Source organism: Electrophorus electricus, chromosome 22, assembly GCF_041902795.1.
Source record: "Electrophorus electricus isolate QZ-2024a chromosome 22, ASM4190279v1, whole genome shotgun sequence".
NCBI lineage: Eukaryota > Metazoa > Chordata > Actinopteri > Gymnotiformes > Gymnotidae > Electrophorus > Electrophorus electricus.
Window position 1 is genome coordinate 4,281,630 of NC_137518.1, and position 24,462 is coordinate 4,306,091.

General features: G+C 45.5%; 1 protein-coding gene across 8 annotated transcripts in view; it reads left to right on the forward strand.

The window, feature by feature from the left end:
- rnf123 (ring finger protein 123) overlaps nucleotides 1–24,462 on the forward strand; it is an 89,720-nt gene that overhangs the window by 15,146 nt on the left and 50,112 nt on the right. For 4 of the 8 annotated variants that reach the window (XM_027001882.3, XM_027001883.3, XM_035520576.2 and 1 more), the window contains exons 22-35: nucleotides 672–772; nucleotides 865–1,057; nucleotides 1,493–1,638; nucleotides 3,546–3,629; nucleotides 4,106–4,213; nucleotides 4,666–4,843; nucleotides 5,841–5,915; nucleotides 7,167–7,254; nucleotides 7,674–7,761; nucleotides 8,126–8,210; nucleotides 13,017–13,156; nucleotides 15,538–15,726; nucleotides 19,587–19,662; nucleotides 21,581–21,665. In XM_027001882.3, the coding sequence (XP_026857683.2) occupies nucleotides 672–772; nucleotides 865–1,057; nucleotides 1,493–1,638; nucleotides 3,546–3,629; nucleotides 4,106–4,213; nucleotides 4,666–4,843; nucleotides 5,841–5,915; nucleotides 7,167–7,254; nucleotides 7,674–7,761; nucleotides 8,126–8,210; nucleotides 13,017–13,156; nucleotides 15,538–15,726; nucleotides 19,587–19,662; nucleotides 21,581–21,665 (1,636 nt within the window). Of the gene's footprint in view, nucleotides 1–671; nucleotides 773–864; nucleotides 1,058–1,492; nucleotides 1,639–3,545; nucleotides 3,630–4,105; nucleotides 4,214–4,665; nucleotides 4,844–5,840; nucleotides 5,916–7,166; nucleotides 7,255–7,673; nucleotides 7,762–8,125; nucleotides 8,211–13,016; nucleotides 13,157–15,537; nucleotides 15,727–19,385; nucleotides 19,510–19,586; nucleotides 19,663–21,580; nucleotides 21,666–24,462 lie in introns of those variants that run through there. The other 4 variants (XR_014119295.1, XM_081705031.1, XM_081705033.1 and 1 more) reach the window with 4 other exon arrangements.

A 24,462-nucleotide genomic window follows, 5' to 3' on the forward strand; every position in this document is an offset into this window, starting at 1 on the left:
GGTGCTTTGTGGATCTGTCTGAAGAAATGGGAACCGTGCGGGAACCGTAAGGGAGAACTCCACAGGCACACACTTTTGCTCAGAGTAACAACAGTCCTAATCATAACAGATAAGTGCTAAACATAACAGAGTTAAAGACCTCTTTCAAATCAGCTTATTGCCAAATATGAATTTTTTTTTGTTGACTTTTTAACTTTTATGTGTGATTGTTCTTTTCGGTTGCTTTCAGACAGTGATGCATTTAAGCTTCCATACATTTACGTGGCACTGTTCAGTCCCTGGGAAATAAAGTCTCAGCGGTATAGGCTGAAATGACCTCACTTTAATCCGTGTTCAGACCTTTTCTCTCAATTATCCTCCATTTGTCTTTTTATGACTGAAGTTGCTCATGTGAAGTTTGGGCATTAAAGGGCCTGACCAACAAGGGCTCCGTGACCACAGACGGGCCTTGTGTCATCTTGAAGTGTAAAGTAGGACACATTCTTTCCCTAGGACCTTGTGAAATGCACACCGATGCATGATCAGTAGAAGAAAAAACCAAAACTATAGAAAAAGTTATTTAATAATAATAATAATAATAATAATAATACACTGACAGGACGTTCCATCTTTTGATTCAAACCAGTTTATATGACGTCTGGCTTTGTTTTCCTCTGTGTTGCCATGTCCAGATGACCTGGCCACCAAAGCCAACATCATCATCGACCCGGCAGAGATCCAGGCTGCCTCCATGGACGACCTGGATGAGGACGAGGAGAGCGGAGCGGGCCAGGTGAAGCTTCTGTCACGCCGCCTGCTTTTCTTTGTTGGGGGTGGAGTTAGATTGAATGAAGCCCTGAAGTCTGTGTTTGCGAGTGTGTGCAGAGGCCGTCTGGAGCAGCGGCAGTGGGTGGGGCTCTGGCCAGGCCGAGCTGGCTCAGCTCGCCCACGCTGGGCCGGGCCAATCGCTTCCTCAGCACCGCCGCCGTCAGCCTGATGACCCCAAGGCGACCCCTGGCCCCACCCGAGAAGGTCAAAGTGCGCGCTCTACCTGTAGAGCAGAGGACAGAGGAGGACAGTAAGTCTCTAAAGAGTCCAGTGCTGTTTCTAAGTGTAGAAACCTGTAGTTAATGTCATGGTAATACATGGGCCTTGTCTTCAGTTTCAAACATATAGTTTTGTACTTGCAAAGTCTGTTTTGCTGTTGAATAAGTAGCATAGCATGATAATAAAGGCTTAATGTGGGCAGCACATTATGCCCTAGCTCCTACAGAGCGACACAAAGCCCTCTCTACCTCTAGTAAGCTGCAATTTCCAGCCCTACAAAGGAAGTCAGCAGGAAACCAATTAGCTAGGCTAGGTGTGATGAGAAAGAGGGGAAAAAAACTCACCTGCCTCAAGGAAAAGATGCCATGTTTCGAGACCTTGACAGGGGATAATCTGTTCTTTTTCTCTCTTTTTTTTGCTTTCAAATTTTCTCTCTCTCTCTCTCTCTCTCCTCCCCCACTTCCAGTCGAGGGAAGCCATGGCAACGATGGGCTGTTGCTGGGGCGACCACCTGAAGAGCCCGACCAGCCAATCACAGAGAAGTCCCTGCTAGAGATCCTGGATGGGATCGTGATGATGTACAACCTGAGCGTTCACCAGCAGCTGGGCAAGGTGAGGAGCTGCTGGTGACCCCACCCCTCGCTCCACCCCTTCGTCCTTGTGTGCAAAGCACAGGGGAGGGGCGTGGCGAGTGGCGCTCAGGGGCCCAGGTGGAAGTAGCGCCCTAGCTAACGACACTGTGCGGCGAGACATGCTGGGAGCAGCAGGCCATGTGTGAGGCCACATTTGATTTTGCACAGGCCAGCGTGCGGTCATCTCTTTGAAATCCTGGCGTGTCTCACATTCAGAGGGAGAATGTGACCCAGTGCAGACCCATCTTTTGATGTTTCATTTGATGCTATTTTCAACCTGCGTGATACGGACGAGAAGTTAATGAATAACTCAGTAAAGATGGCCGGACCTCAGGCTCTGTGAAGTGCCCTGCTGGATAGTCCCCACGTGCACCTCTGTCCTGTCCTGCTGTCCTGCAACTTTCCGACCCTGTCCTGGCTTCTTCTCGCACTCGGTGTCAGCAGGGATGTGAAAAGGTGCTGCTGTTCTCTTGCTTCTGCTGTTCTGCATAAACCCGCTTCCTTGTATGATGTGTTTCATCATTCTTTTAAACTCAGCTTCACTCTTTTATTTAATAAATTCATTTTTCCACCCAATAAACTCCACCCGCTGCTGACAAATGCAGGATTTGCTAAAATCATCCCGCCGACACATGGCAAGCTACGTCCAACTGATCCAAACAAGTTGTGAAAAGGAAGGACACGAGGAAAATTGGTTCATCCGCAAGCAAGCGTTTTTGTCTCCAGTTCTGTCTCCTGTGACTCTGAAAATGGCCTGCGCACACCTGCGAGGCAGCTAGGTCTCACTTCAGAAAGGAAGTGCATTTAATTGTGCTGTAAGCATGCTTCCTAAGCACTTTCGTGGGCTTCCCGGAGCACTTAACGGTGCTAAACCAATGTCACAGCAAGTGGCCGGTAAGATGTTTGGAGTGCCCAAAAGGGGTCATTCAAGACAGAGCACCTTAAACAGTCTAGTGCTGACCGTGTACTTACCATAAATACCTACAAAAAGCCCCTTCATCATCGGGGGTTCAGAGGACATTTGTACCTCTGTTGGACCAGAGTTAAAAGCAGTGAGGATTATAAAATTTTACTTACACTTGAGGACCAGGTGCATTTTGAGTGGTATTGTTTAAAGTGTGTTTTGATGTTTTGCTGAGAGTTTCTTGGTCTTTTTAATATATGAGGACTTTTTTTTGTCAGAAACTATTAGATATGTGTTGATCGTGGAAATAGATCTAATTAAATATATATATTTATAATTATTCTTTATAAATATTTTTCCCTAGTTGGTCAGCACCATAAGATTTGGCTCTAATGATAAATGTTTCTGCTGAGAACATCTTTGACAGCTCATATTACTCCATGGGGTTGACATACAGGAGCAAATAACTGTGTTAATGAACCTAAACTACTTGTTTATTTATGAAATGGAGACTAGACTGTCCACAGCAGAACCTCTTGCTTTTTTACCTTTTGGTCACACAGTAAATACCTGTTGCTGTGTTGTCCTCAGTTGGATATGGTGCAACTATTGCCTGGCGTTCCTCTCACCCCCTCTCGAGGGTTTGCTTACTGGAGCAGAGCTGGAGCCATCAGCCACCAGGTATCGAGGGGTCTGCTGAGATAATTGGCCATTTCCTTCCCCTGTGGAATTGCTGTGGTTCTGTGGTGTAGAGGAACCCCGCTGAGTAGTCAGACAGGACTTGATAGCATTACAGGGTGCCAGATCGAGTGAGAGGGTGGAGATCATTTTTCGGTGCGAGCTCACTTCAGAGATGAGCTTGGGGATTGTTTTTCGAGTGGGCATGTCTGACACTTTTTGTGTGTGTGTGTGTGTGTGTGTGTGTGTGTGTGTGTGTGTGTGTGTATGTATGTCTGTGTGTGTGTGTGAGATGCTTTCCACAGATGGTGGTTGTGTCAGACGATGTGCATGAGTATGCTGTGGCTCTGAAAGACACTGAAGAGAAGATTGCCAGATGTCCAAGAAGAGTAAGCAAAGAAGAGTGAAGTATACTCAACCACCCAACCAAACTGGTCCATAAGTGTCAATATTATCTAAGCCTGCCCAATATGGACAGAGTAGCATACTGCAATTATACTGCAACAAACTGTGATGATATACTTCACAACAGTCCGTTAAAAAGTGTCGTTGACGACCTTCGTTATTAACTCATCATTTTTTGGACCATGTCAATCCATTGTTTCATCAAAATCACAGCAACCTGTCTACTCGATGATTTGTTAGAGAGCTCATTTATGTATTGGAAGTCTTTTCAGTATCAGTATTTCAAAGACCAATGGTGGTATTAGAATAAATCAGTGATGCATTGTGCAAACCTGCTGGCAGTAACAAGTATAGCACAGCCACTTTATACGAACTAGGACAATGTCCAGGACAATAAGAGCTTGATCTGTATGGTCTGAAATCACGTATATCTGACAGAGTTCTTCCATGGTGTGTGCAGAGGTCAGATATTCTGGAGGAGCTGGAGAAGAGCCAGAGAGTGTTCTCAGAGAAGCTGAACCACCTGAGTCGCAGGCTGGCCTGGATCAACGCGACCATCTACTCCAAGGTACATACTGGCCCACATTATGAATCTCTGAGAGAGGGAGGGAGAGCATCAGCAAGAGTCAGAGTGAAAGATTGCTTTCTCTCCATTCCAAATCCGCTTACCAAGGACAAACTTTTGCAGTGACAAATCCATTTCTTCTGTTATGGTATCGGGCTCTGACTTCTTCCCTGTTCCTGCAGGGCGTTTGTGTAGATGTGCTTTGCACTGCAGAAGCTTGTAAAACTTTTACATTTGCTGAAGTCGACAATTGTCCTTGGTTTTAATGGAAGGGCGTGGCCGGAGAGGACAGTGCGGCATGCGTTGTCGATGCTGATTTGCCCCGGCAGAAGCGGCTTGGTATTCCTGGTGCGTGTGGCGTAGAAGGGAGACATGCTTTCCTTCGTGATTCTGCCACTGCGTCTCCACTGTAACTCAGGATCTGCTGCGACTGTGTCTGTCTCTGTGTGACGCAGGAGAAGATGTTGGACGTGTACTGGCTCCTGCGTGTGTGCATCCGTACGATCGAGCATGCGGACGCCGCAGGGTCCCTGTTCGCCTTCACGCCCGAGTTCTATCTCAACGTGGGCATGAACAGCTACAGCGCCCTCAAGAACTACTTCAGCCCTGCCCACAGCATGGAGGAACTTCCAGGTGCGAGGCACTGCCGCACGTCCCGCTCCTTCAGCGCTCGATCATATACCACACGCACAATTAGAGCAGCTGGAAACCACCAGTGCGGATAACAGTTGGCACGGCATCTGATAACGTACATTCATTTGCATAATGCTAATTGATGTTAACTATGAACCAGAGGTCTACATTCCTGCGGGACCCATGGGAACCCACCGCAGTATCTTGCGGCGTGGGACTAAATCTCAGTGAAATGCTCGGCTGCGGGGCAGCACATACGTGTAGAAAAAGCTTCCAAATGTGTAAATAGTCTAAATAAAATAATCATGATTTGATAATTAGTGTGTATAAATAATATAAAAGGATAAGTCAAATAATAATAAAGGGATAAACTCATTCTAAGTGGCTGCAAAGCAACCAATCGCATGAACAACAATCAAAGTGCATTACTGCGTTACAGGAGTGGCAGCACCTTTAGACAGTCAGGCGGCCTCAGCTGTGGCGAGTGCTCTGTAGAAAGGCGGGGGCTCCACAGTAAAGCCGTCTAAAGGCCCTTCTGACGTATGGCAGTCATTTTCAGTCGTTACCAAGGCAAGGGGAAATCAGCTACCATTTGCTCGCCGTGATAAATGTCAAAGTGTTAATCTCATATCGGCCACCTCTGGTTTAAAGAGTCACGTGTGCACAGTTCAAAAAGGGGCCAAGCAGAGCTGTCATTCGCCTCGGGTCCACTAAAGTGACGAATGACTTAAAAAAGGAAGCAACAGAAAAGTGTGGGGCGGGCGTTCGACCATCCGTCTCCGTGTCGGGGCGTTTTCAAACTATATGCTGCATCTTTATTAGTAATTATCTGTGAAAATATGGACAGATGTATGTTCGAGCCAGCGCCAGATCATTTCAATTTCCAGCTCTGCACCTCTTGCAGTAAAACGCTGGTCAGCGCTTTGGCCTTCTTCTGGGCTGATGTTTTGTTTCTTTTGACTCGTATTGAGCGAGTGTGTGTGCACTTTGCCCACAGGCTATGAGGACACACTCACACAGCTTGCTGCCATCCTCGCCAAGCAATTTGCAGACCCGCGCATTGTGGGCACAGGTAACCCCTCCTCCCCAATAGCCCCTCAGCCACCCTGCAGTGTGGCAGACATTCAAGAATACAGATTTTGTTGCATTTAAAGTGCTTTTTGTGCGCGCGTGTGTGTTGGGGTAGGATGGATCAGGGGATGGACACAGTGAGCACACCTCTGGCAGTCCCACATATTTCCTAAGCTTGACTTGAATGAGTTCAGTTCATTACGTTGTCTTAGTCCAGACGCTACTGTAATAAGAGGAGACCCATTATGATTTATGAGCAGATATTGAATTGCAGAGCAAGACACGAGCTTCCTCTCACGCTAAACTTTAATGTGTAAGTTCCATCTCTCTCTCTAGCCCTCTCCCTCCATCTTTCTTTCTCCGTCTCTCCCCTCCCGTCTTTCCTTCTTCCATTTATCTCTCCTAATGTCGCATCTATTTTCATTACCTGCACCGAAGGGAACAGGGGAAGGGAAAAAAAAAACTAAAAACGGCGCCAAAAACGTGTGAGTAATTTGTTAGGGAGCTATTTTAATGGGAGTTCTTTAGACCTAATATAGCTAGTGGCTTCTGAGTCCCATTCGTCACCCAGGCTAATTCTTCATATGAAGGTATAATTAAAACTTTCCTCCTCTCCTGTCTCGGGCAACGTGCAACTGCTTGCAGGGCCTAGAACCTGTTGCGCGGGTTCGACTGTGCGCAAGCATGGCGTCAGTGATATTTTGCTGTTATTGCTTTTTACGCTCGGAGTAAGATAAGCGACTTGTTTTGACGGCACGAGGCCTCATTGTGCGGGAGCCTGCTTGCTTCCTTCTGAGACGTTCGAATCATCTCCAGGAGCCGTGACGCCATTGCAGCCCAGCACGATCAGATAGGATTGTTAATAGATTTACTGTTAGATAGCATATGGCTTTCATTCTTGGCTCAGCAGCTGTAATGCTTCTTAATGGTGTGGCAGGGTAGCAAGGCTGCTTTACTGATGCTGTGCGCTGTCTCTTGTGTTTTCTAAAGACCTTGATTCTGTGTTTTCTCAGCAAGGCAGAGATGAGCTTTGAGGCGATCGCACAGATCATTGATCGCTAATAATTTCAAGGGCGCACCCACACCCATACATACCCACATGCACATACATATTACCACCCTATTAACCCCTTCAAAATGAGATGTTTTTCAACTGCACACCCCAGTGTGCCTAAATGTCCCTTGCCATTGACACCAAAGCTGCCCCTCCATGGAAAAAAGTCTCTTCCCATTTGTTCCGTCTCCTCTGCAGACATCAAGGACTCGCTGATGCAGGCACTGGCCAGCTACGTGTGCTACCCGCAATCCCTGCGCGCGGTGGAGCGGATCCCCGAGGAACAGTGAGTACCCCACCCTCCCACTACTGGTGTTAAAGGACTACTGGGTTCCAAACGTGTTTATCGTTTGTGGAAGTGTGGTGTGACGTGGTTGTAACTCGCTGCGAGCCATGTAGAAACAGGGTGAGGGAGGAAGGAGAGAAAGAATGCTTGATTTTTATGGCCATGTTTTTTCTGAACACAAAGACCCACTCCTGATTGTATTGGCTGTTTGTCCTTCAAATATTGGTCCAAGTTGTTGTATCAGTCAACAAAGAGTTAACAAACTGTAAGCGTAAATCTTAATAGTTCTGAAAAACTTAATTGGGTAATTGGGCACTTGTGTAACGTCACTAAAGGACGACATTTTACGGCAGAGCTATTTCTGCGCCTCGCCGGATGTGTCGTGCACGTGGGTTCTTGTGCGGTCTCTCTCTCTCTAGGCGTGTGGCCATGATGAGGAACCTGCTAGCTCCCTACGAGCAGAGACCATGGGCTCAAACCAACTGGATCCTGGTTCGCCTGTGGAGGGTGAGCCCTGCCCTGTCTCCTTAGAAGATAAAATTACTTTAACCATAAATTTAGCTTAATTAATATTAATTAATTAATGAATATATTAAGTTTACAAATGGTCAAGGCAATTTGTTGAGATTCTATGAGGTGCATTTATTCAGCGTAACTGGCATGCCCATTGAAGTAAATGCAGTTTTAGCACCCTCCATGAGTTCTGGGGTTCCCCCCCTCCACAGATTACAGCTCCTCTGGCGTGTAGAGCGCGTGGGTGTAGCGTCTGACAGCGCTCTGCATCTGGAGAGGCTCCATGTGGCTGGGCCGGATGGTCTCACTCACTGGGCGCTGTGTGCGTGCACACGTGTGCATGTGTGTGTATCCCCAGGGCTGTGGCTTTGGCTACCGGTACACGCGGCTTCCCCACCTGCTGAAAACCAAACCGGAGGACGCCAACCTCCCCAGCCTGCAGAGTGAGTGCTCTGTCTTGGTGTGCATCTCTCATCTCCCCCTTTCTCTCTTCTATAATTAGGTTTCTCCCACTTAGTTCATCCCTCTGTCTGTCTGTCTCTCTCACTTACACCCCCCCCCCCCCCCACCGAGCTGTTTTCACTGTTCCTGTTTCTTTCCCATTGACCTTCTAGTCCCTTTTTGTTCTATAGTATTTTGAGCTGATGTACAAAATCTGTATTCATTTGGCATTTTACTTCTGTTGTCGAGGTTCTTTAGATCCAGTTATTAAAGCACTGGCGTTATTTCTTGGCTTATATTTGTAATTTTCTAAATTTGGACTCTCCTTTTCCTCCTCACTGTTTTCATGTACAGCACATCTATGTGTGAGTGCACGTGTCTGTGTAAAGACTGTCAACCCTTCACGCTAAATGGCATTGTATTAATGTCCTCCTCCCAGTACCAAAAACAAAGCACTAAATCTTTCTCATCAGCACTGACACACACAGCACAATACAAGCAGTGCTGTCTATTAATAGTATCAAGGAGAACAAGCACTCAGAAGCAGTGCCATCCATCAAGCAGCTAAATTTGCAGGCGTGTTTTCATTGCACCTTTTTCCCGCGTTTCTTTCATTCTCACTGATTATTATTGTTGGTCTCTGAAGGTGGAATAATGGCCCCGTACAAGTCTAATTTAAATAGCTTTCTGTTCATTTATAAACAGAAAGTTTCTTAATAAGATCAGGGATATTGCAGCAGCACCCAACTCATCAACACTACTGCACCGTCCACACGTTGCCCGCCCACATGACAGCAGAGCTGAGATGACACGGCCAGAGGGCAAAGGTCAATCAGCAGCTAACACCAAAGTCCTCACGAAGCTGTTATGAAATGTCGTTAATGATGGGCAACGTGAACTCAGCGACCACCGAGCTACTGTTTGCTGTGCTTACAGCAGTTGAAATGAGCTCTTTGTGGACGGACAACGGATGGTGAATATCTATCTCCTGTACTCAGCTAAAGACAGAATTTGAGCAACAAACTAGACGTCACCTGGCCTTTAATTCATTCATCATGTTGGCTGAAGTGTTAGGGGTTCAAAGTGTGTGACCAAACACAGTTTTCATGTAGAAGGCTGGAACAGTTTCACTTAATCGTTGGTTGTCAGTGCAATTATTTAGACCTTATTGTCTTAGATCTCTGTATTGTCTTCAGTTGAAATCAATGTTGGCACTGCAGCAGCCCAAAGTGTGCATGTGCGAGTGCGCGCGCACACACACACACACACACACACACACACAAATCTCCTTTACCAACTGGCAAAAACAGTTCTTCATACACAAGGCATTAATCCGACCTTAATCCCTCTTCCTGAGTTGCATTGGTGGTCTCGTTCTGGCATTGTGCCCCTGCCTGATAACGGAAGCTGTTTATTAAATTGCCCTGTGCGGCTGACACCAGCCCCTAAAGTTGGTTCTTAACCATGCTGGGCCTTGGAAGAGCACAGCTGGCAGTCCCCCTCTTACCTGAGGTGCTTCTGTCTGCAATGGCACCCCGGGTCACTGGAGGGGTCTCTGCATAGACCTGGATTTGGCATGCGTGTGAGGCTGGGGAATGGGAGACGAGGCCCATGTGTCGGTGTGTGGGTGAATGACACGTGTGAGACGAGTATCTTCCGCCCAGGCTCATTTATGCTTCTAGGCCATCGAGCTTTGTTTTGCTTGCGCATAAATTCATGAGATGTTGTTTGCCCATGTCTTCCAAGTCTTTTGCCTGGGCACATAGACAGCAGCAAGCACAGGAGCTGAAGTCCAGTCTCATGGGCTGCACACAGCACACTAGTCACTAATCATTAACTCCAGCGTTCAGGTCTACAACCTGCTGCTACAATAGGCCGCCATGTCTAAAGAGCGCTGTGACACATCTGAGACGTTTTCCGCCGTGCGTGGTGTGAAGGTGCAGTCCAGTCTCAGGTGTTCGGGCTGATGTGTTTTCCACTTATGTTCCCTCGACCGATTTCTCAAGAAAAGCAATCAGTCATGTTCACGCCCACTGCCTCTGTGACTAGGCCTAAATCGGCGCCTTTCACGTCGAGAGTATGAGACGACATTCCAGACTGCACGGCCCTGCGACTTCATCTCCTCACTCGCGAGAACGGAAAAGTCCTCTGTGCTCGACTGCTGAGGCCTTTGTTGTAGCTACGCGTGGCTTCCCGCCTGTGTTTGACTCGCCTTGTCTCCGTGCTAATTCTCTCATTTTCTCACTCTCATTTGCATGACCTCCAGGGGATTTGTCAATTGCTGGTTTCCAAAGTAAGTTTCCTTCCCCTTTTCCATTCTGCCTTATATCCATTGTATTTTCTTTTTTTCCTGGTCCAGATCATCACGGCTAACCTATAATCATCTGAAGCTATGGAAACCACAGTGATGGCATTCATATCCATGTTGAATGCTGCGTGTGTAGTTTTTACGGACGGGTGTAGTTGTAACACCCTCTTGTTGGGTTAGTTACAACTTTTTGCTCATTTTTAGTTGACTCTCCCTTATAAATGTCCCTTATGGACTTTTTGCGAAGATTTTAACAAAACTGTGTGACTTCTTTAATGAGTAAATATCCCATCTCCCGCATCTTAAAGAATTAGATAAGTTATTGTTATTCGGTGTAAACATTTCGAGCTGCGTGCTGACATGAGATGTGTGGTCTGGGTTGATGTACCCTCATTTGATTTGTAAATTTCCTCTTGTCGCGGATTTGCATAAAATTGAATCTGTGGCCGGTTCAGACTGTGTCCGCTGGGGTCTGTGGCGTATTCGGTCCTAAGCCCCATCTGTTTGAGGCTGTGCTGTCTGGCCTAATCATGAATGCAGCGAATTGGACTGGCACAGCAGGTCTAACAGAGGAGTGAACAGACTGCTCTTTAGGAGCACTGCCAGCCCTCACGTATCTTTTGTTTTGTTTTGTTTTTTTGGAATAAACAGCCTGTTCATTTCTGTGCATTTAATGCATTGTAATTAGGAGTTACCCATGCTTCTCATGTTATCAGCGAGGAGTCCCAGAAGGGAAGAAAGAGAATGTGCTTATCTGATTACGTCCGTTGAGCTGTGGGCTGTGTGTGTGTGTGTGTGTGTGCGTGCGTGCATCTGTGCGTGCGCACGTGTTTTCGTTTGTGTGTGTGTGTGTGCGCGCATGTTTGTGTTTTTGCGTGTGCATGTGTTTTCGTTCATTTGAATCTGCGAAAAATGCAGGTGCATCTTGGGGTTGTTAATGAAAACCCTAGGGCACTCCTGTAAGCTTAATGGGGAATAACTTGGGAGTAAACTGACAGGGTCAGGCGGTAGAGCTCATGCTAGTTCAAAACCTGCTTTCACCAGGTTAAAACCCCCTAAAACATGAACGTTGCTGGGGCCACCTTTGCCTGTTTTTTACTCAGAGCTAAAACGTATATGGCTCACATCTCTTGTGAGGTGCTTTACTGAGACACTATCATACCCGTTAGCATATTCAGCTCTTCTCTTTTACAGGAAAATGAGAGTGAGCCAAGAAGTGTGGCTGGTCAGCATTCGATTGTGTCAGGGCGTAACCTCCTCCGTCCCTCCCCACCTTCGTGCTCGCGCTCTCTCTCTCTCTCTCTTTCCCGTTCATCTTTATTAATCCGCCCTGTTTTGCTGGCTGGAAACATGTTTCCGTGCCCGTCCCGCGTTGCCGCTTCAGACTGAAGCATGCCAACACTGACAGGATGATTGCCCGTTCCTGACCTGCTGTTGTCGGAGAACCGCCCTTCCCGGACCCGGCCTGCATAAAAGTGGATAAGCCTGGAATCGACTTCCGTTTCCAAATCACTCCCCATCATCCCTGTTTTAGATAACGCCCCCCCAATTCTTTGTCCTGTCTCTTGCCCTTTAAACCCCGTTGTCACAGCTAGCATTGGGTAGCAGAGCAGCACTGACTCCCTTTAATTGAACACAAAGGTTATGTGTTTATTACAGGACAGCGACCTCCCTGGCTCTTGGATTAGCTCTGTTCAGTGTGTTTGCCGCACACTTCGTACCACTCTCAGTGGCTTTTAATGTCTCATGAAGGCCGCTCTGGCAAACAAGCCTATGGAATTGCCCAGCACCCTCTGTCGGGGCGCGCGTGGGGGCGGGGGGACGAGGGTGCTTTTGCCCTGTGTGCAGAAAGCCGGCGAGACAGCAGGAGCGTCGGAGCTCCGGAAGCCCTAGGCACACTGCTGCGAAGTGAACGGGGACGCCGCGGGGTTGCTCGGGTTTGTCAGATGTCGCCCGCGAGAACACTGGCTCCTGTTTGATCACGGCTGCTTAGCATTGGCCTGTTGTGCTTTATGCTATTCTCATCACTCATTACTGGTTAATTAGGGTTGCGGGTCTAATGAAAGAGGTAACGGCTGATTACTGGAAAGGGATCATTTTCATTTAATTCTGGACTGTTGCTATATAGGCAGATATTTTTGGACATCTTGGGCATAGCTTTCAGTCACAATCTGTTCAAATTAAGCATATGAGAGGAATATCAGATGTGTTGTGATGCTGGTATAATTATTGAATTGAACTGACAAGAAGTGTTATCTGCTTATGAAGGTCGTCCTAAAAATACTGTGCAGCTCAAATGTTCGAAGCCATTTCTAGGCTATTAAATAAATGATACACATCCCACTGAAAGCATTACAGAACCATTTGATGATGATAGTTCACTGGAGCATCACAGGTCCATTAGGCTGTGTTTGTAGACATGTTTGTGGGCGGGGCCAAAGGGTGGTGGTCTGTTTTATTTATTTATTTGCCGAACATGTTCTTCTCTGATTGGCTACAGAGCCTTGTCCATCCCTCCTGCTGCAGAAGCACATGGCAGAGCTCCTGACTCAAGACAAAGACATGGCCGCCAGCTTCCTCAACAGTGTCCTCAACCAGCTCAACTGGGCCTTCTCTGAGTTTATTGGCATGATCCAGGAGGTGAGGGATATACACACCCTTTGCCAATCAAGTGTCAAATGGTTTTGGAGCACCCAGTATCAGCTGTGATTCAAAAACAGCTCCACCAGCTAATGGGTATATTTTGAAGCTGTACGTTACAGGTTGTTTTTTTTTTTAACATTTCACTGCAAGTCAGATTCATAGAAGAGTTTACAGAAATATTGCTGCTGATGCAGGACTTGAGTCGATTGAAGCCTTTAAATTATTCACAGCGGGGCTTGTTCAGTTGCATTGTGATTATTGTCATCCACATAGCGTTTACAGTGGCTTAGTCATTCACATGTTAAACAGTGGTATTTGCATACAAATGAGTTTGTCATCGAAATATGTTGAATATGCTTGATATTAGCACTGCGACCGATGTTGCAATGTAGGACTTGTACCTGCATCTACACGAACGCAGCTGTTTTGTCCCACAAACCGATCGTCTAATTGTAATGCAGCACTCCATTTACATTCATGAGTAAACAACTTTTCACTTCCATTGTAAATATGTATAACGGGAACCAGTTACCATTTTCCGTGTGTCACCTGTTGTCGTGCATGTGTGCGTGTGCCACATCACTTAACATCATCACTGTTCTCTTCTTTTATGCACGCAACGATTGCATAATGGTCCTGCCGTCGTGGCCATGGCCATCCTGATCTTCCTGGTGGCACTGTCCTATTATCTGTCCTCCCAACTCTCTTCTGTATTCATGTATTCATAGCCCCACCCCCCTTGCAAATCTATAATTTGTTCCCCGGATAGATTTGAGAGATGAAAGATTTGAGAGGTGAAAATAGACCTGACTGGCCTACCATCTCATTATTGTGAACGGAAGACCCAGGGTCCCTTGGGCCGTGGTTGGAAAGAGCAAGTTTCTCTGCTCCATAACAGCAGGGAATTACGTGCCAGCGGGGGACTCGGAAGAACAGCCAGCTCGTCTCTGGGTCTTAGCATGGTGGCATCTTGGGCACTTTGACCTTTGAAGGTTGGCCTCCATGGCTCGGAGGACGGCCAGCTCCCGGGGAAGGCTTTCATCTCGGATGATCCCCTGAATTAACAGGAGGCGATCTTCAGAGGGACGGGGACACTGCTTGCTAGCTGCTTCTCCAAGGCACGCTTGTGGGGTGTGGGGTGTGGTTGGTACGTGTTGTGTGTGGATGAATGAGAAATAAAAGGGCGTGTCCAGCATATTGTGCTATTTTGGAGCTCATCAGTTTTGGAGCACAGCAACACTGTGTAGGTTTTGGTGTTGATCCACCATGCCAAACCATTTGCATGGTGATTTTCAGTTGGTTGATACAGGAAATAAAAACTTGCCATTATTTCTTGGAAGTTAGTGTAAATGTCAGTATTCTAGGCAACTGCTACTGTTAGGAAAAATCAATGCAAAATGCTTTCACAGTCTCAAAAGTGTATATTACATTTCACCCTGTGGAATTTGTTCCCATTTGCTGTAAACTGTCTTTGTTTTGTTGGTTTGGTTGGCTTTGTTTTGTTGTTTTTGTGTGTGTGTGAACGTAATGCGCTCAACTGTGCTCTATGGCGGAACATTCAAGAATACCAACATGCCAGATCCAGCACATCTCATCCATGTCTTCAGAGTTGAGATAATATGACTATGCTGTTGTTATCACAAGATGTTTTGTTACTTACTCTTCTCAGCATGTTGCAGAACACTGACTAACTACATTAAACAGACAGATTTAGTCCGCATACAGTAAACAAGCACCATCAGAGTCACATTGTCGCCAAACTGCAGTAAAACTGCATCGTAATGGGGGCTCCCAAGGGCTTTGTCTTGTGAAGAAGGACCTGGTCTCACAGCTCTCTCATATCATTTTTACTCATTGTAAAGTTCCCCCTCCTGTTCCTTATGGAATCATTTATTTTTGTAAATCTTTGAAAACATCGGTATCAAGCTCAATTTTTGAATCATTTATTTTTGTAAACCTTTGAAAACATCGGTATCAAGCTCAGTTTTTGAATCATTTATTTTTGTAAACCCTTGAAAACATTGGTATCAAGCTCAATTTTTTTATAGGCTTTTTACAAAAAAAAGTTTACTAGCCTACTGTTTTGCTGGTGCATTGTGTATGCTTCATATCTCATTAGCTATAAACTCTGTGGGGGAAGAAAAAACCCCACGAAAGATTGTGACACATCACATATTGTGAAAATGTTTCATCATGATATTACCTTTTTACCGTACCACTCAGTCCTCCGTCAGGGGCATCCAGGTGTGTCAGAGAATTGTGAGTAGATCTCCAGTGTGGCAGGCTTTCAGAAGCTGGGTGGTGGAGTTCAAGAGTGGGACTCCTGTGATCTGTAGGTCATGATATGTCTCTGTACTTAATGAGTCGCTGTGTGGTAGATCCAGCAGGCAGCAGAGCGGCCAGAGAGGAACTTTGTGGACACGAGGCAGCTGAAGGTGTGTGCCACGTGCTTCGACTTGTCTGTCAGCCTGCTGCGCGTGCTGGAGATGACTGTCACCCTGGTACCCGAGATCTTCCTGGATTGGACCCGCCCCTCGGCTGAGCTGCTGCTGCGCCGATTGGCTCAGGTGGGTAAAAGCAATTGATTTGTTGTGTGTTTCGGGTGAAGTAAAGGCACCAGATTGATTTTGTGTCTCAGAAGTGGCTTTATATTGAGGGTAGCAGATTGTTTTGGGTTTTTGTTTTTGTTTTTTTTCCTCACCCTTTCAGAACACGGGTTCCCATTATTTATATTTAAGTCTTGAAAATGTTTTACACCAACTTATGGTGGCATTCAATATTATTGAAGTCTTTGCACATACCAAGATTGAGTTCAGGTGTGACTAAATCAGGCTTATAGTTTAGAATGACAAGTTTTGCATATAGTGACCCTATAAGATCAAAAGATTGCTGGCTCAAAATATAGCCGTACATGACGTTGTCTATACACTGTGTATATACACTGGTCAGCCATAACATTAAAAACCTCCTGCAAAATACTGTGTAGGTCTAATGCCGAAAATACAGCTTTGATCCATCAAGGAAGGGATGCTGTGAAACCTATTGGACACTGAAACACAAAGAGGCCTGTGAAAGTGTCCTGTGGTGACTGGCACCAAGACAATTACAGCAGATCCTTTAATTGCATGATGGGGCCTCCATGGGTCGGACTTGTTTTTCAAGCACATTTCAAGGAAACCCAGTCGCATTGAGGCCTGGGAAATTTGGAGGCTAAGTCAGCTCCTTGAATTCTGTCATGCTCCTCAAACCATTCGTGAACAGTGTAGCAGGGTGCATTATCCTGCTGAAAGAGACCACTGCTATTAGGATATACTGTTGCCATAAAGGGGTGTGCGTGGTCTGCAGCAATGTTGCAACTAGGTTGTGTGCATCAAAGTAACATGCACATGAATTCCAGGACCCGCATTTCCTATCAGAACATTACCCACAGCATCACGCTGCCTTTGCTGGCTTACCTTCTTCCCATAGTGCATGCTGGTGCCATCTCTTCCTGGGGTGGATGACTCGCAATCCCCTGCCCATCGACATGATGATATAAAACAAAATGTGATTCATCAGACTATGCCCCCTTGTTTCACTGCTCCATGGTCCAGTTCTGATGCTCACGTGCCAATTATAGGCGCTTTCAGCGGTGGGCAGGGGACAGCATGGGCACTCTCAAGTTTAATTTATTTAAATAGCACTTTTTACAGCACACATTATCACAAAGCAGCTTTACAAATGTGGATCCAGATCCCTGATTAGCAAGCTGAAGGCGACCCAGGGAAAAACTCCCTGGGTGCATTTAAGGAAGAAACCTTGGGAGGACCGAGTTCCAAGAGGGAACCCGGCCTCCACTGGGCAGCCCAGCTAGTAGTCAGTCCATGTTTTATTGTTATTTTAGTAGCCACTTCTGTGTAGATGTGGAGCTTCAGCTACTCCAGTGGGTTTATGGTGGGCAGTGTGGATGTAGAGCCTCAGTCAGTCTGGTGGGTTGGCTGTTTCTGGGATGGCAGCCCTGGTTTGTCTACTGGCAGCATCGGTTTGTCTACATGGTTTGGGATGTTTTCTTAGATGCTTGATCACCTATCAGCAGATCTATTCCAAAGTTGGGCTCATTTTCTTCTGGCACCAGGATTTCTGCACAGGTCGACGGAGGAGCGGGCGGGGGGGGTTTGTCTGCCAAAGGTGACAGAGAAGTAGGTGGCTGGGCCAAAGCAGGGGGTATCAGGGGGCGGTGGGAGGAGCCACTGCAGCTGAAATGGCTTGAAGATTGGCAACAGCTCGACACCAGGAACCCTCTGACTGGTCTGCAGCTATGCAGCAGGCTGCGACACAGCGATGTGTGTTCTTTCACTTTCCTGTCATAACCAGCATGATCTTTACCAGCAATCGGTGCTATAGGAGCTCTTCTGTGAGATCAGACCACACAGGCTAGCCTTTGCTCTCCATTACTGCTGTCAGTGAATATTCTGAATTCGATTATATAATCAAATTGCTAAAAAACCCAGACAAATTGATGTTTGTTTGTGGGTGGGGAAAAACAGCACTGCCGTGGCTGTCAGCTATGCGATTTCTTGCATCCACTGAATGCACTGCGTGATGGACGGGAGTCACACAACGTCAGTTTTGCTAATGGAAAATGAAGCGCGTAGGTCAAGCTGAAATGAACAAACAACCCGACAACAACCACGTGCTAATGATGCCAGAGATTTCACAGCTCAGCCACAGAGGGAGTGATTTGCACTCAAAATGGTGCAACCTCATGAGAAAGTTGTATGCAAGTGTGTAGGCTACCGTGCTGAATAAATACATATAGAAGGCTAGAGACAGAAGTCCCCAGTGGTTATTATTTCCCATTTCATGTCAAGGAAAAGTTAAAAGACACAGTTTTGTTGAAATAAATATATGTATACTGGCACGTGTCTTGCTGTATCTGTTTTCTTTAGAAGGAATAATCAAATGTCATTTTTGGCCAATTTTGATAGTGCTAATCCCCATGCAGTTGTCCTTCCTTGGACCACTTTAGGTAGATACTAACCACTGTATACTGGGAACCTCCCACAAGACCTCCCATTTGGGAGATGCCCCAATCGTGTAGCCAACACTGTTTGGTCCTTGTGAGACTCACACAGTTCCTCACACTTGGTCATTTTTCCTGCTTCTATTACATCAACTTCAAGAACTGACTGTTCACTTGCTGCCTAATATATCCCACCCGTCCACAGGTGCCACTGTAACCAAATAGTGTTATTCACTTCACCTGTCAGTGGGTTTAATGTTGTGGCTGATCAATGTACTTCTCTGCTAGAGTGGACATATTTTAACATGTAAAGGTGTTCTACTGTAGAGGTGTAGAGTGGCTTGGGTAAATCGTAACTTAAAATGAGTATCGTTTCATTTCTGATCTTTGAACATGAGCCGTCTGTTCGTGTCCGTGATCGGGTGTCTATTACCACAAAGAATTGTTTGTATGTTTTGAGATGTCTGTGATTCTCAAGTAGTTTGGCTATATACCAGATTCTGCATGCAGTAATCAAACATATCTGATGAATCTGATCATGAAGTTCCTAAAGTAAGCTTGTCTGTTTTATTCATTTGTGGTTTTGGAGCACAGTAATATATGTATGTTTGTGAAAGTGTTGTCCTGTTTATGCATGGAGTTTCACAATGTTTGTCCAATAACCCTTTTAATAGCCTTGATTCTATCACTGCGTGTGTGTGTGTGTGTGATTTCCAGACCTTCAGAGGACAGCACAGCGTGCTATTGTTAATAAAGTGCTGTTTGAACCTCACTTCATTGTCGCCACTTGACAATGCTTCCCTCTCTCTCCCCATCCCCCTCTCTCTAGCCCCCCCCCCGACCCCTTATTTGCTCTAATTCACCCCCTGTCAACAGCCAATTCCACCTGAATAGAAGGAGTTTATAAACATGTTGCTGTACAAAACATTTGTGCGAGAGCCAAGAGTAGAGTAATCATAGTACTGTGGCATTATTTACATATATGTCCTTTAAAAAAAAAACTCCCACAAAACCTCATGTTTATCAGATTCACTTAATCTCTCCCTAATTAGGCACCATGATGAATTACCACAAGAAAAAAAAAAACATTTATGTTTGAACCTGTTTATATCAATCAGGTGAGGTTAACCATTTACTAATCATGGGCTGTGCGCGTATTGCTTTCATCCCAAGGTCTTGGCACTTTCAGCTCATGCACTGGCCAAATGTGTTTTTGTTCCATAGAAAGGCTTTATGCTGAAAGCAAAGTTATTGCTCACATTCATTTGCATCCTGCACCCCAAGTGATCCGGATGCTCCTCCTAAAAGCTTTCAGACGCGCTTCACAGTGAGTCTAAGAGAGCACCGTGAGTGGAGAGAGCCTAGTGGGAGAGTGTGTTTGCGTTGCTGGGTTAATAATAAGCCTTTGTGCGTTTTCGCCCTCAGCTGCTGAACCAGGTGCTGAATCGAGTGACTGCAGAGAGAAACCTATTTGACCGGGTGGTCAACCTCCGTCTCCCAGGTAACGCTCAGTCATGTGAACATCAGCAAAGGCGTACATTTCTGTGTACTCCAAAGTCTGGTTCGCAGTTAGACATACTTAACACTGCACCATAATATATATGAATGTCAAGTATCGAGTTTCTGCAGGATCTTTGACATAATTGTACTTCATATGTACAATTCAAGGCCAGAAGTATGAATGGGTTTTATCATATGCGGAAGCGTCCTGGGTAAAGCCATTGGTGGGACTTTGTGGCTTCTCTCATGTCATCTGCCACTGTTGTTTAAGCCCCTCTGCATGTGCGCATTTTGCATCGTTTCATGTAATAATAATAAAAAAAACAAAAAACAGTTCCAGCAAAAAAGGTTTTGAAAGTTTTACAGGACGGCTCATGCACGCGAGAGAAAAGGGAACAAAGGTCTTGGTGTGAAATCATAATTCAATTTAACTGAAGGGTACTGAGGTCATCCTACGCCCAGAGGGCCAATTTATCAGGCGTGGCAAGGTAGAATGACGAGATTCATAATGCATGAATTTGGGTCACCCGCCCGAGCCTGAGCTGCCTTGCTGGTAGATGCCTCTGATGAGGAGAGCTGCTGTTTTTTGTTTTTTTTAGATCTGCTTTGCATTTTAGTGGCAAACAACTGCGATCAGCAGGCATCTGGAGAGTTTGTCGGCTCTGCTCAAAGAAGCATTTTAAAAGAAATCTATTTATTCATACGCTAATGGTACACATGATGCAGTGAGATCCATTTACAGAATTGCATTTGTTTAATGTTAACTCCCCTGGTTGGTTTTCACTTATTGTTTATTTCATATATTGTTTCATTCATTGCAATTTTGGGGTGACGTGCGCCTTTAATACTGGCTCCACAATATGGACTTTATACGTATGGTCTATTTTGGCACAGACTATTCAGGTCACATTACCATGGAAAATGGCACTGCGCATGTTAAGAGATTAGTGGGTGAAGACAGGTGTGTAAGTGCTTGTAAATGCTTGTTCAGTCGAAAATATCTGAGCTAGTAAATTTGGTCCGTTCCTTATTGTGCAATTCAGGCAGGAAGTAACAGCCCTTGTGTTTTATCCATGTCATGCCTGGAAACCTTCCACCGCTGTGCGGGTTTCGTTGCAAAAGTTCAGCCATTTCTCTCCAGGGAAGGCACTCGGGAGCATGTTGATGTACCTGACATTTTCAGACTTGACCACCTCTGCGGGAATGGCTGCCTGGGTCCGCCATTAGGTCCACAGCGCCAGTCCCGAGCATGGCAGGGCCACTGATCTCCACCATTCCCAAGCTCTACCTTGGGAAAACACTTCTCTGTCTTAGCACCTAGGTGGTGGAATGAACTTCCTTGCGGTCTCCAAACCATATCTGAAGAACCACCTCTTCAAAGAACTATTACACTAAAAAAAGGCAGTAGTTTGGCACTTTAGTAGTTTGTGAGTCACTCTGGATAAGACCATCAGCCAAAGGGCTCTAAATGCAAATGTTCTAAGCAAATTTACCACAAACAGAATGTTATAGAAAAAGCCACCCAAGCTTATGGAAGCTATTGTCTGTTCACTTTCAAGACTGCAGCTCAGTGATGAAGAATCTGGCATTCTGTAAATTGCTTTCTGATGGTGCAGTGGGGCTTTGATTGACCAGCAGTGTGATTTTCCTGGGAAACGCTGAGAAGGACTGCCCTGCGATTTCTGTTCATCAGGAGTAGACATGCATGAAATAACTATCCATCTTTTGGTATTCATCACTTACTGTGTTTTTATTTGTTTCTTAAAGAACACAACTATTATGAAGCTGTAATTTCATATTCTATTTATTCCATTCATGTGTTTAGGCAATTCCCTTATTGAAAGCCTGATTTGAAATGATACTGAATCTTTTTTTCAGCAGTATTGGCTTGAGCATGGCCCATTTCCATGTGTACACAGGGCTGGAGAGCGTGGACCACTACCCCATACTGGTAGCAGTTACAGGAATTCTGGTGCGCGTTCTGGTGGACTCGGACAGACAAGGGTAAGTCCTTGAACCCGCTCCCCTCATTACGGGGCTGTTGTTACTGGGTGGTAGAGGGCCAGTGGGTTACACCAGACAGACATCACTATTAAGGTTGCTATTCCTAGTTGGCCTGAAGGGTTTTTTTCATGTTTGAAGAGCGAAAAAGAGCTCCCCTGAGCTTGGTTAGCACTTCCAGTACAGGAGACGATGTCTTCAAGGCGGCTCCCTTCGTTTAGTACGTGGGACATTTGGCCGTCGGCCTCAGCTCCGCTCCAGTCTGCTCTAGTCTGCTCCAGAGGTCAGCTTTCTTTTTGAAGGTTGCTTATCATGCTCCGGTGAAAGTCACAGCTGCATTTGTTTGTCTTGCTCTGGTGTATGAGCGTGGTGGTCTGTACTTCAGAAGCTATCTAGACTAATTGTGGAGTCTGCCTTTCCCTGTCTCTGTGGATGTTTGCGTGTGTGTGTGTGTGTATACATACATAAGGGTGCGTTTGGACACATTTTACATTTACATTTTTGGCATTTAGTAGACACTCTTGTCTAGAGTAACTTACAAATGTGCTTTGCCATTTACTCATAGAATGTGTCCTAGCCAGTACAGTAGGTTAAAGTTCAAGATACCATTGAACTCGACTACTGTTGAAATACAGGGATCAGTGCTGTTACCTAGATGTGCAAAACAAGTATAAGCTCTCGAAATATTAGGGGACACGTTAGCTAGGCCAGCAGGATAAGGTGTCAGAGACTGACCTGAAACCACATTCAGGTTTACCCCATAATGGAGACAGTAAGCCCAAGGCATATATCTAAAAAGAGGCAATGCACCAGTCCTGGCTCCATCTTGACGCGTTCTACCCCCACCTGCTTCCATTAAAACCCCTCATGCCTTTTTTCAGCTGACCTACAAACGAGGCACGAGTGTTAAGAGAGTTCTTGTGCACTTGAAATATTAGGGGAAACTTGGCAGCAGGCGGCGATGGTGTCATCTGTAAGGTCACATGCTGTCTGGAACTCGTCAGTGTGAGAAATGGTGCCTAAAGGCTGCTGTCTGTTTCAGCACTTCCACCAGATTTAACAAAAACAACAACAAATAATTGCTGGGAATTTGACAGTGTCTTATACTACTACAGTGTTTATTACGGGTAATGAAGCTTTCTTTTTTGGAAGCAGGAAGGTTATATGCTGCAGGCTTTTGGATTCCCTTCAGTGAGTTCACCTTCTAAGTGGTGCATTTGGGTGGTGTTCTGTCTGAGAACAGTTTCTGGTCACAGGTTATTGAACAAACCCACATGATGTCATTTTAACATTTTAACGTCCCGCATGCCGTTCCGCAGGTGCCGCGCTCTTCCACTGGCCCTATGTGATGTGTTATTTTGCAGCTCCTGTGAAGCTTACGTATTTGTCTTTTCCCTGGAATTTCAGTTGGCTCAGGTGTATTGCTTTTTGACTCAATGGCTGTAATTACTGCTCTTCAGGCACTTCAGACTGTCCTTGGTCAGGTGCCACTTTTCTTGGGTACTCTGACTGAATGTGTGAATTGTGCCATTACCCACTCTGACTCTTCAGAGTGACTAATTTCAGCCTCTTTATGCCTAACGCTGGTAGCAATTTTGTTGTTTCCTCATTCAGATGTGCATTAGAGGAGATTGTGTGTGTGTGTGTGTGTGTGTGTGTGTGTGTGTGTGTGTGTGTGTGTGTGTGTGTGTGTGTGTGGAGTCAAACCGATTTTCATCCATTTTGGATCACGCATTGCTATCGGTGATTTGAAATTACTCCATTGTTCCATCAAGTCCCATTATTACAGGGAATTACAATTATAGGGACCTTTTGTTAATTATGAAAGCTTTTTATCCCAACTGAGGCACTATTAGGAGAGGCCTACTGTTTATTGGACCCACTTTCTTACCTAATGCCTTAATCTCAGAACTTGGTTTGGCCTTAGTTTCAGGACTGTATTACCGAACCTGTTATTCTGAACCTGCTAAAGTATATGAAGTAACTTTCTTGCTGAGAGCATATTCAGAGGATTTAAGTCTTCTTGACTTTAACAGGGTTATAGCCAATTTCCCTGAGGCTACATTTTGACCCCCTTTCTGTGACACCCAACCCCCCCCCGCCTGTGTGAGACCATGTACATTTTAGTCATTCACTCCCAATGCTGAATGAAAACTAGTTTCTAGCTGTTCTGCTTCATGTAGCATCACTGCCAACGTTTGAGACTGAATTATTCAGATTGCTAATAACCTTTTATTTTATGGCTAAAGGATTCTGTTGTATGAGCTGTTGGCATCACTGGGTGGCTGAAAAAACTCAAATAAAAAAGGTTTCAGTTCTTGTCAGTTGACAGCATTTGTGAGCAGTATTCCGACTAACAGTAGTCCAGGAAACGGTGTCGATTTAATAATGTGCAAATTAGTAATTTGCATGTCATAGATATGAAAATGATATGATGATGTACAAAGATACTGCACATTATTGTGTATTGAGAGTGGAACATGGAAGCTGTCATATTATGAAACTATATCCAAAAAGGAGTAAATGACAGTTCTGCTGGCCTCTGTATCTCTGGAGTAACACCTTTTATGTGCCATGTTCTGCATTTAAAACATATCTAAGTAAATTGTAGTTTGAAACAAGCAATGGTGTCATTTGGCCACAGCAGAACCTGCCATCAAATTCAAACATACAGTACAGAAGACAATACGGTCACCCCCACACCTAGCGAAGCCTTTGAAGATCCTGTGGGGGAGGAAGAAAGTAGATCCAGGATGCTGGTAAAGTTCCACATGCAGTTGAGAACCTTCTGAAGGCACGA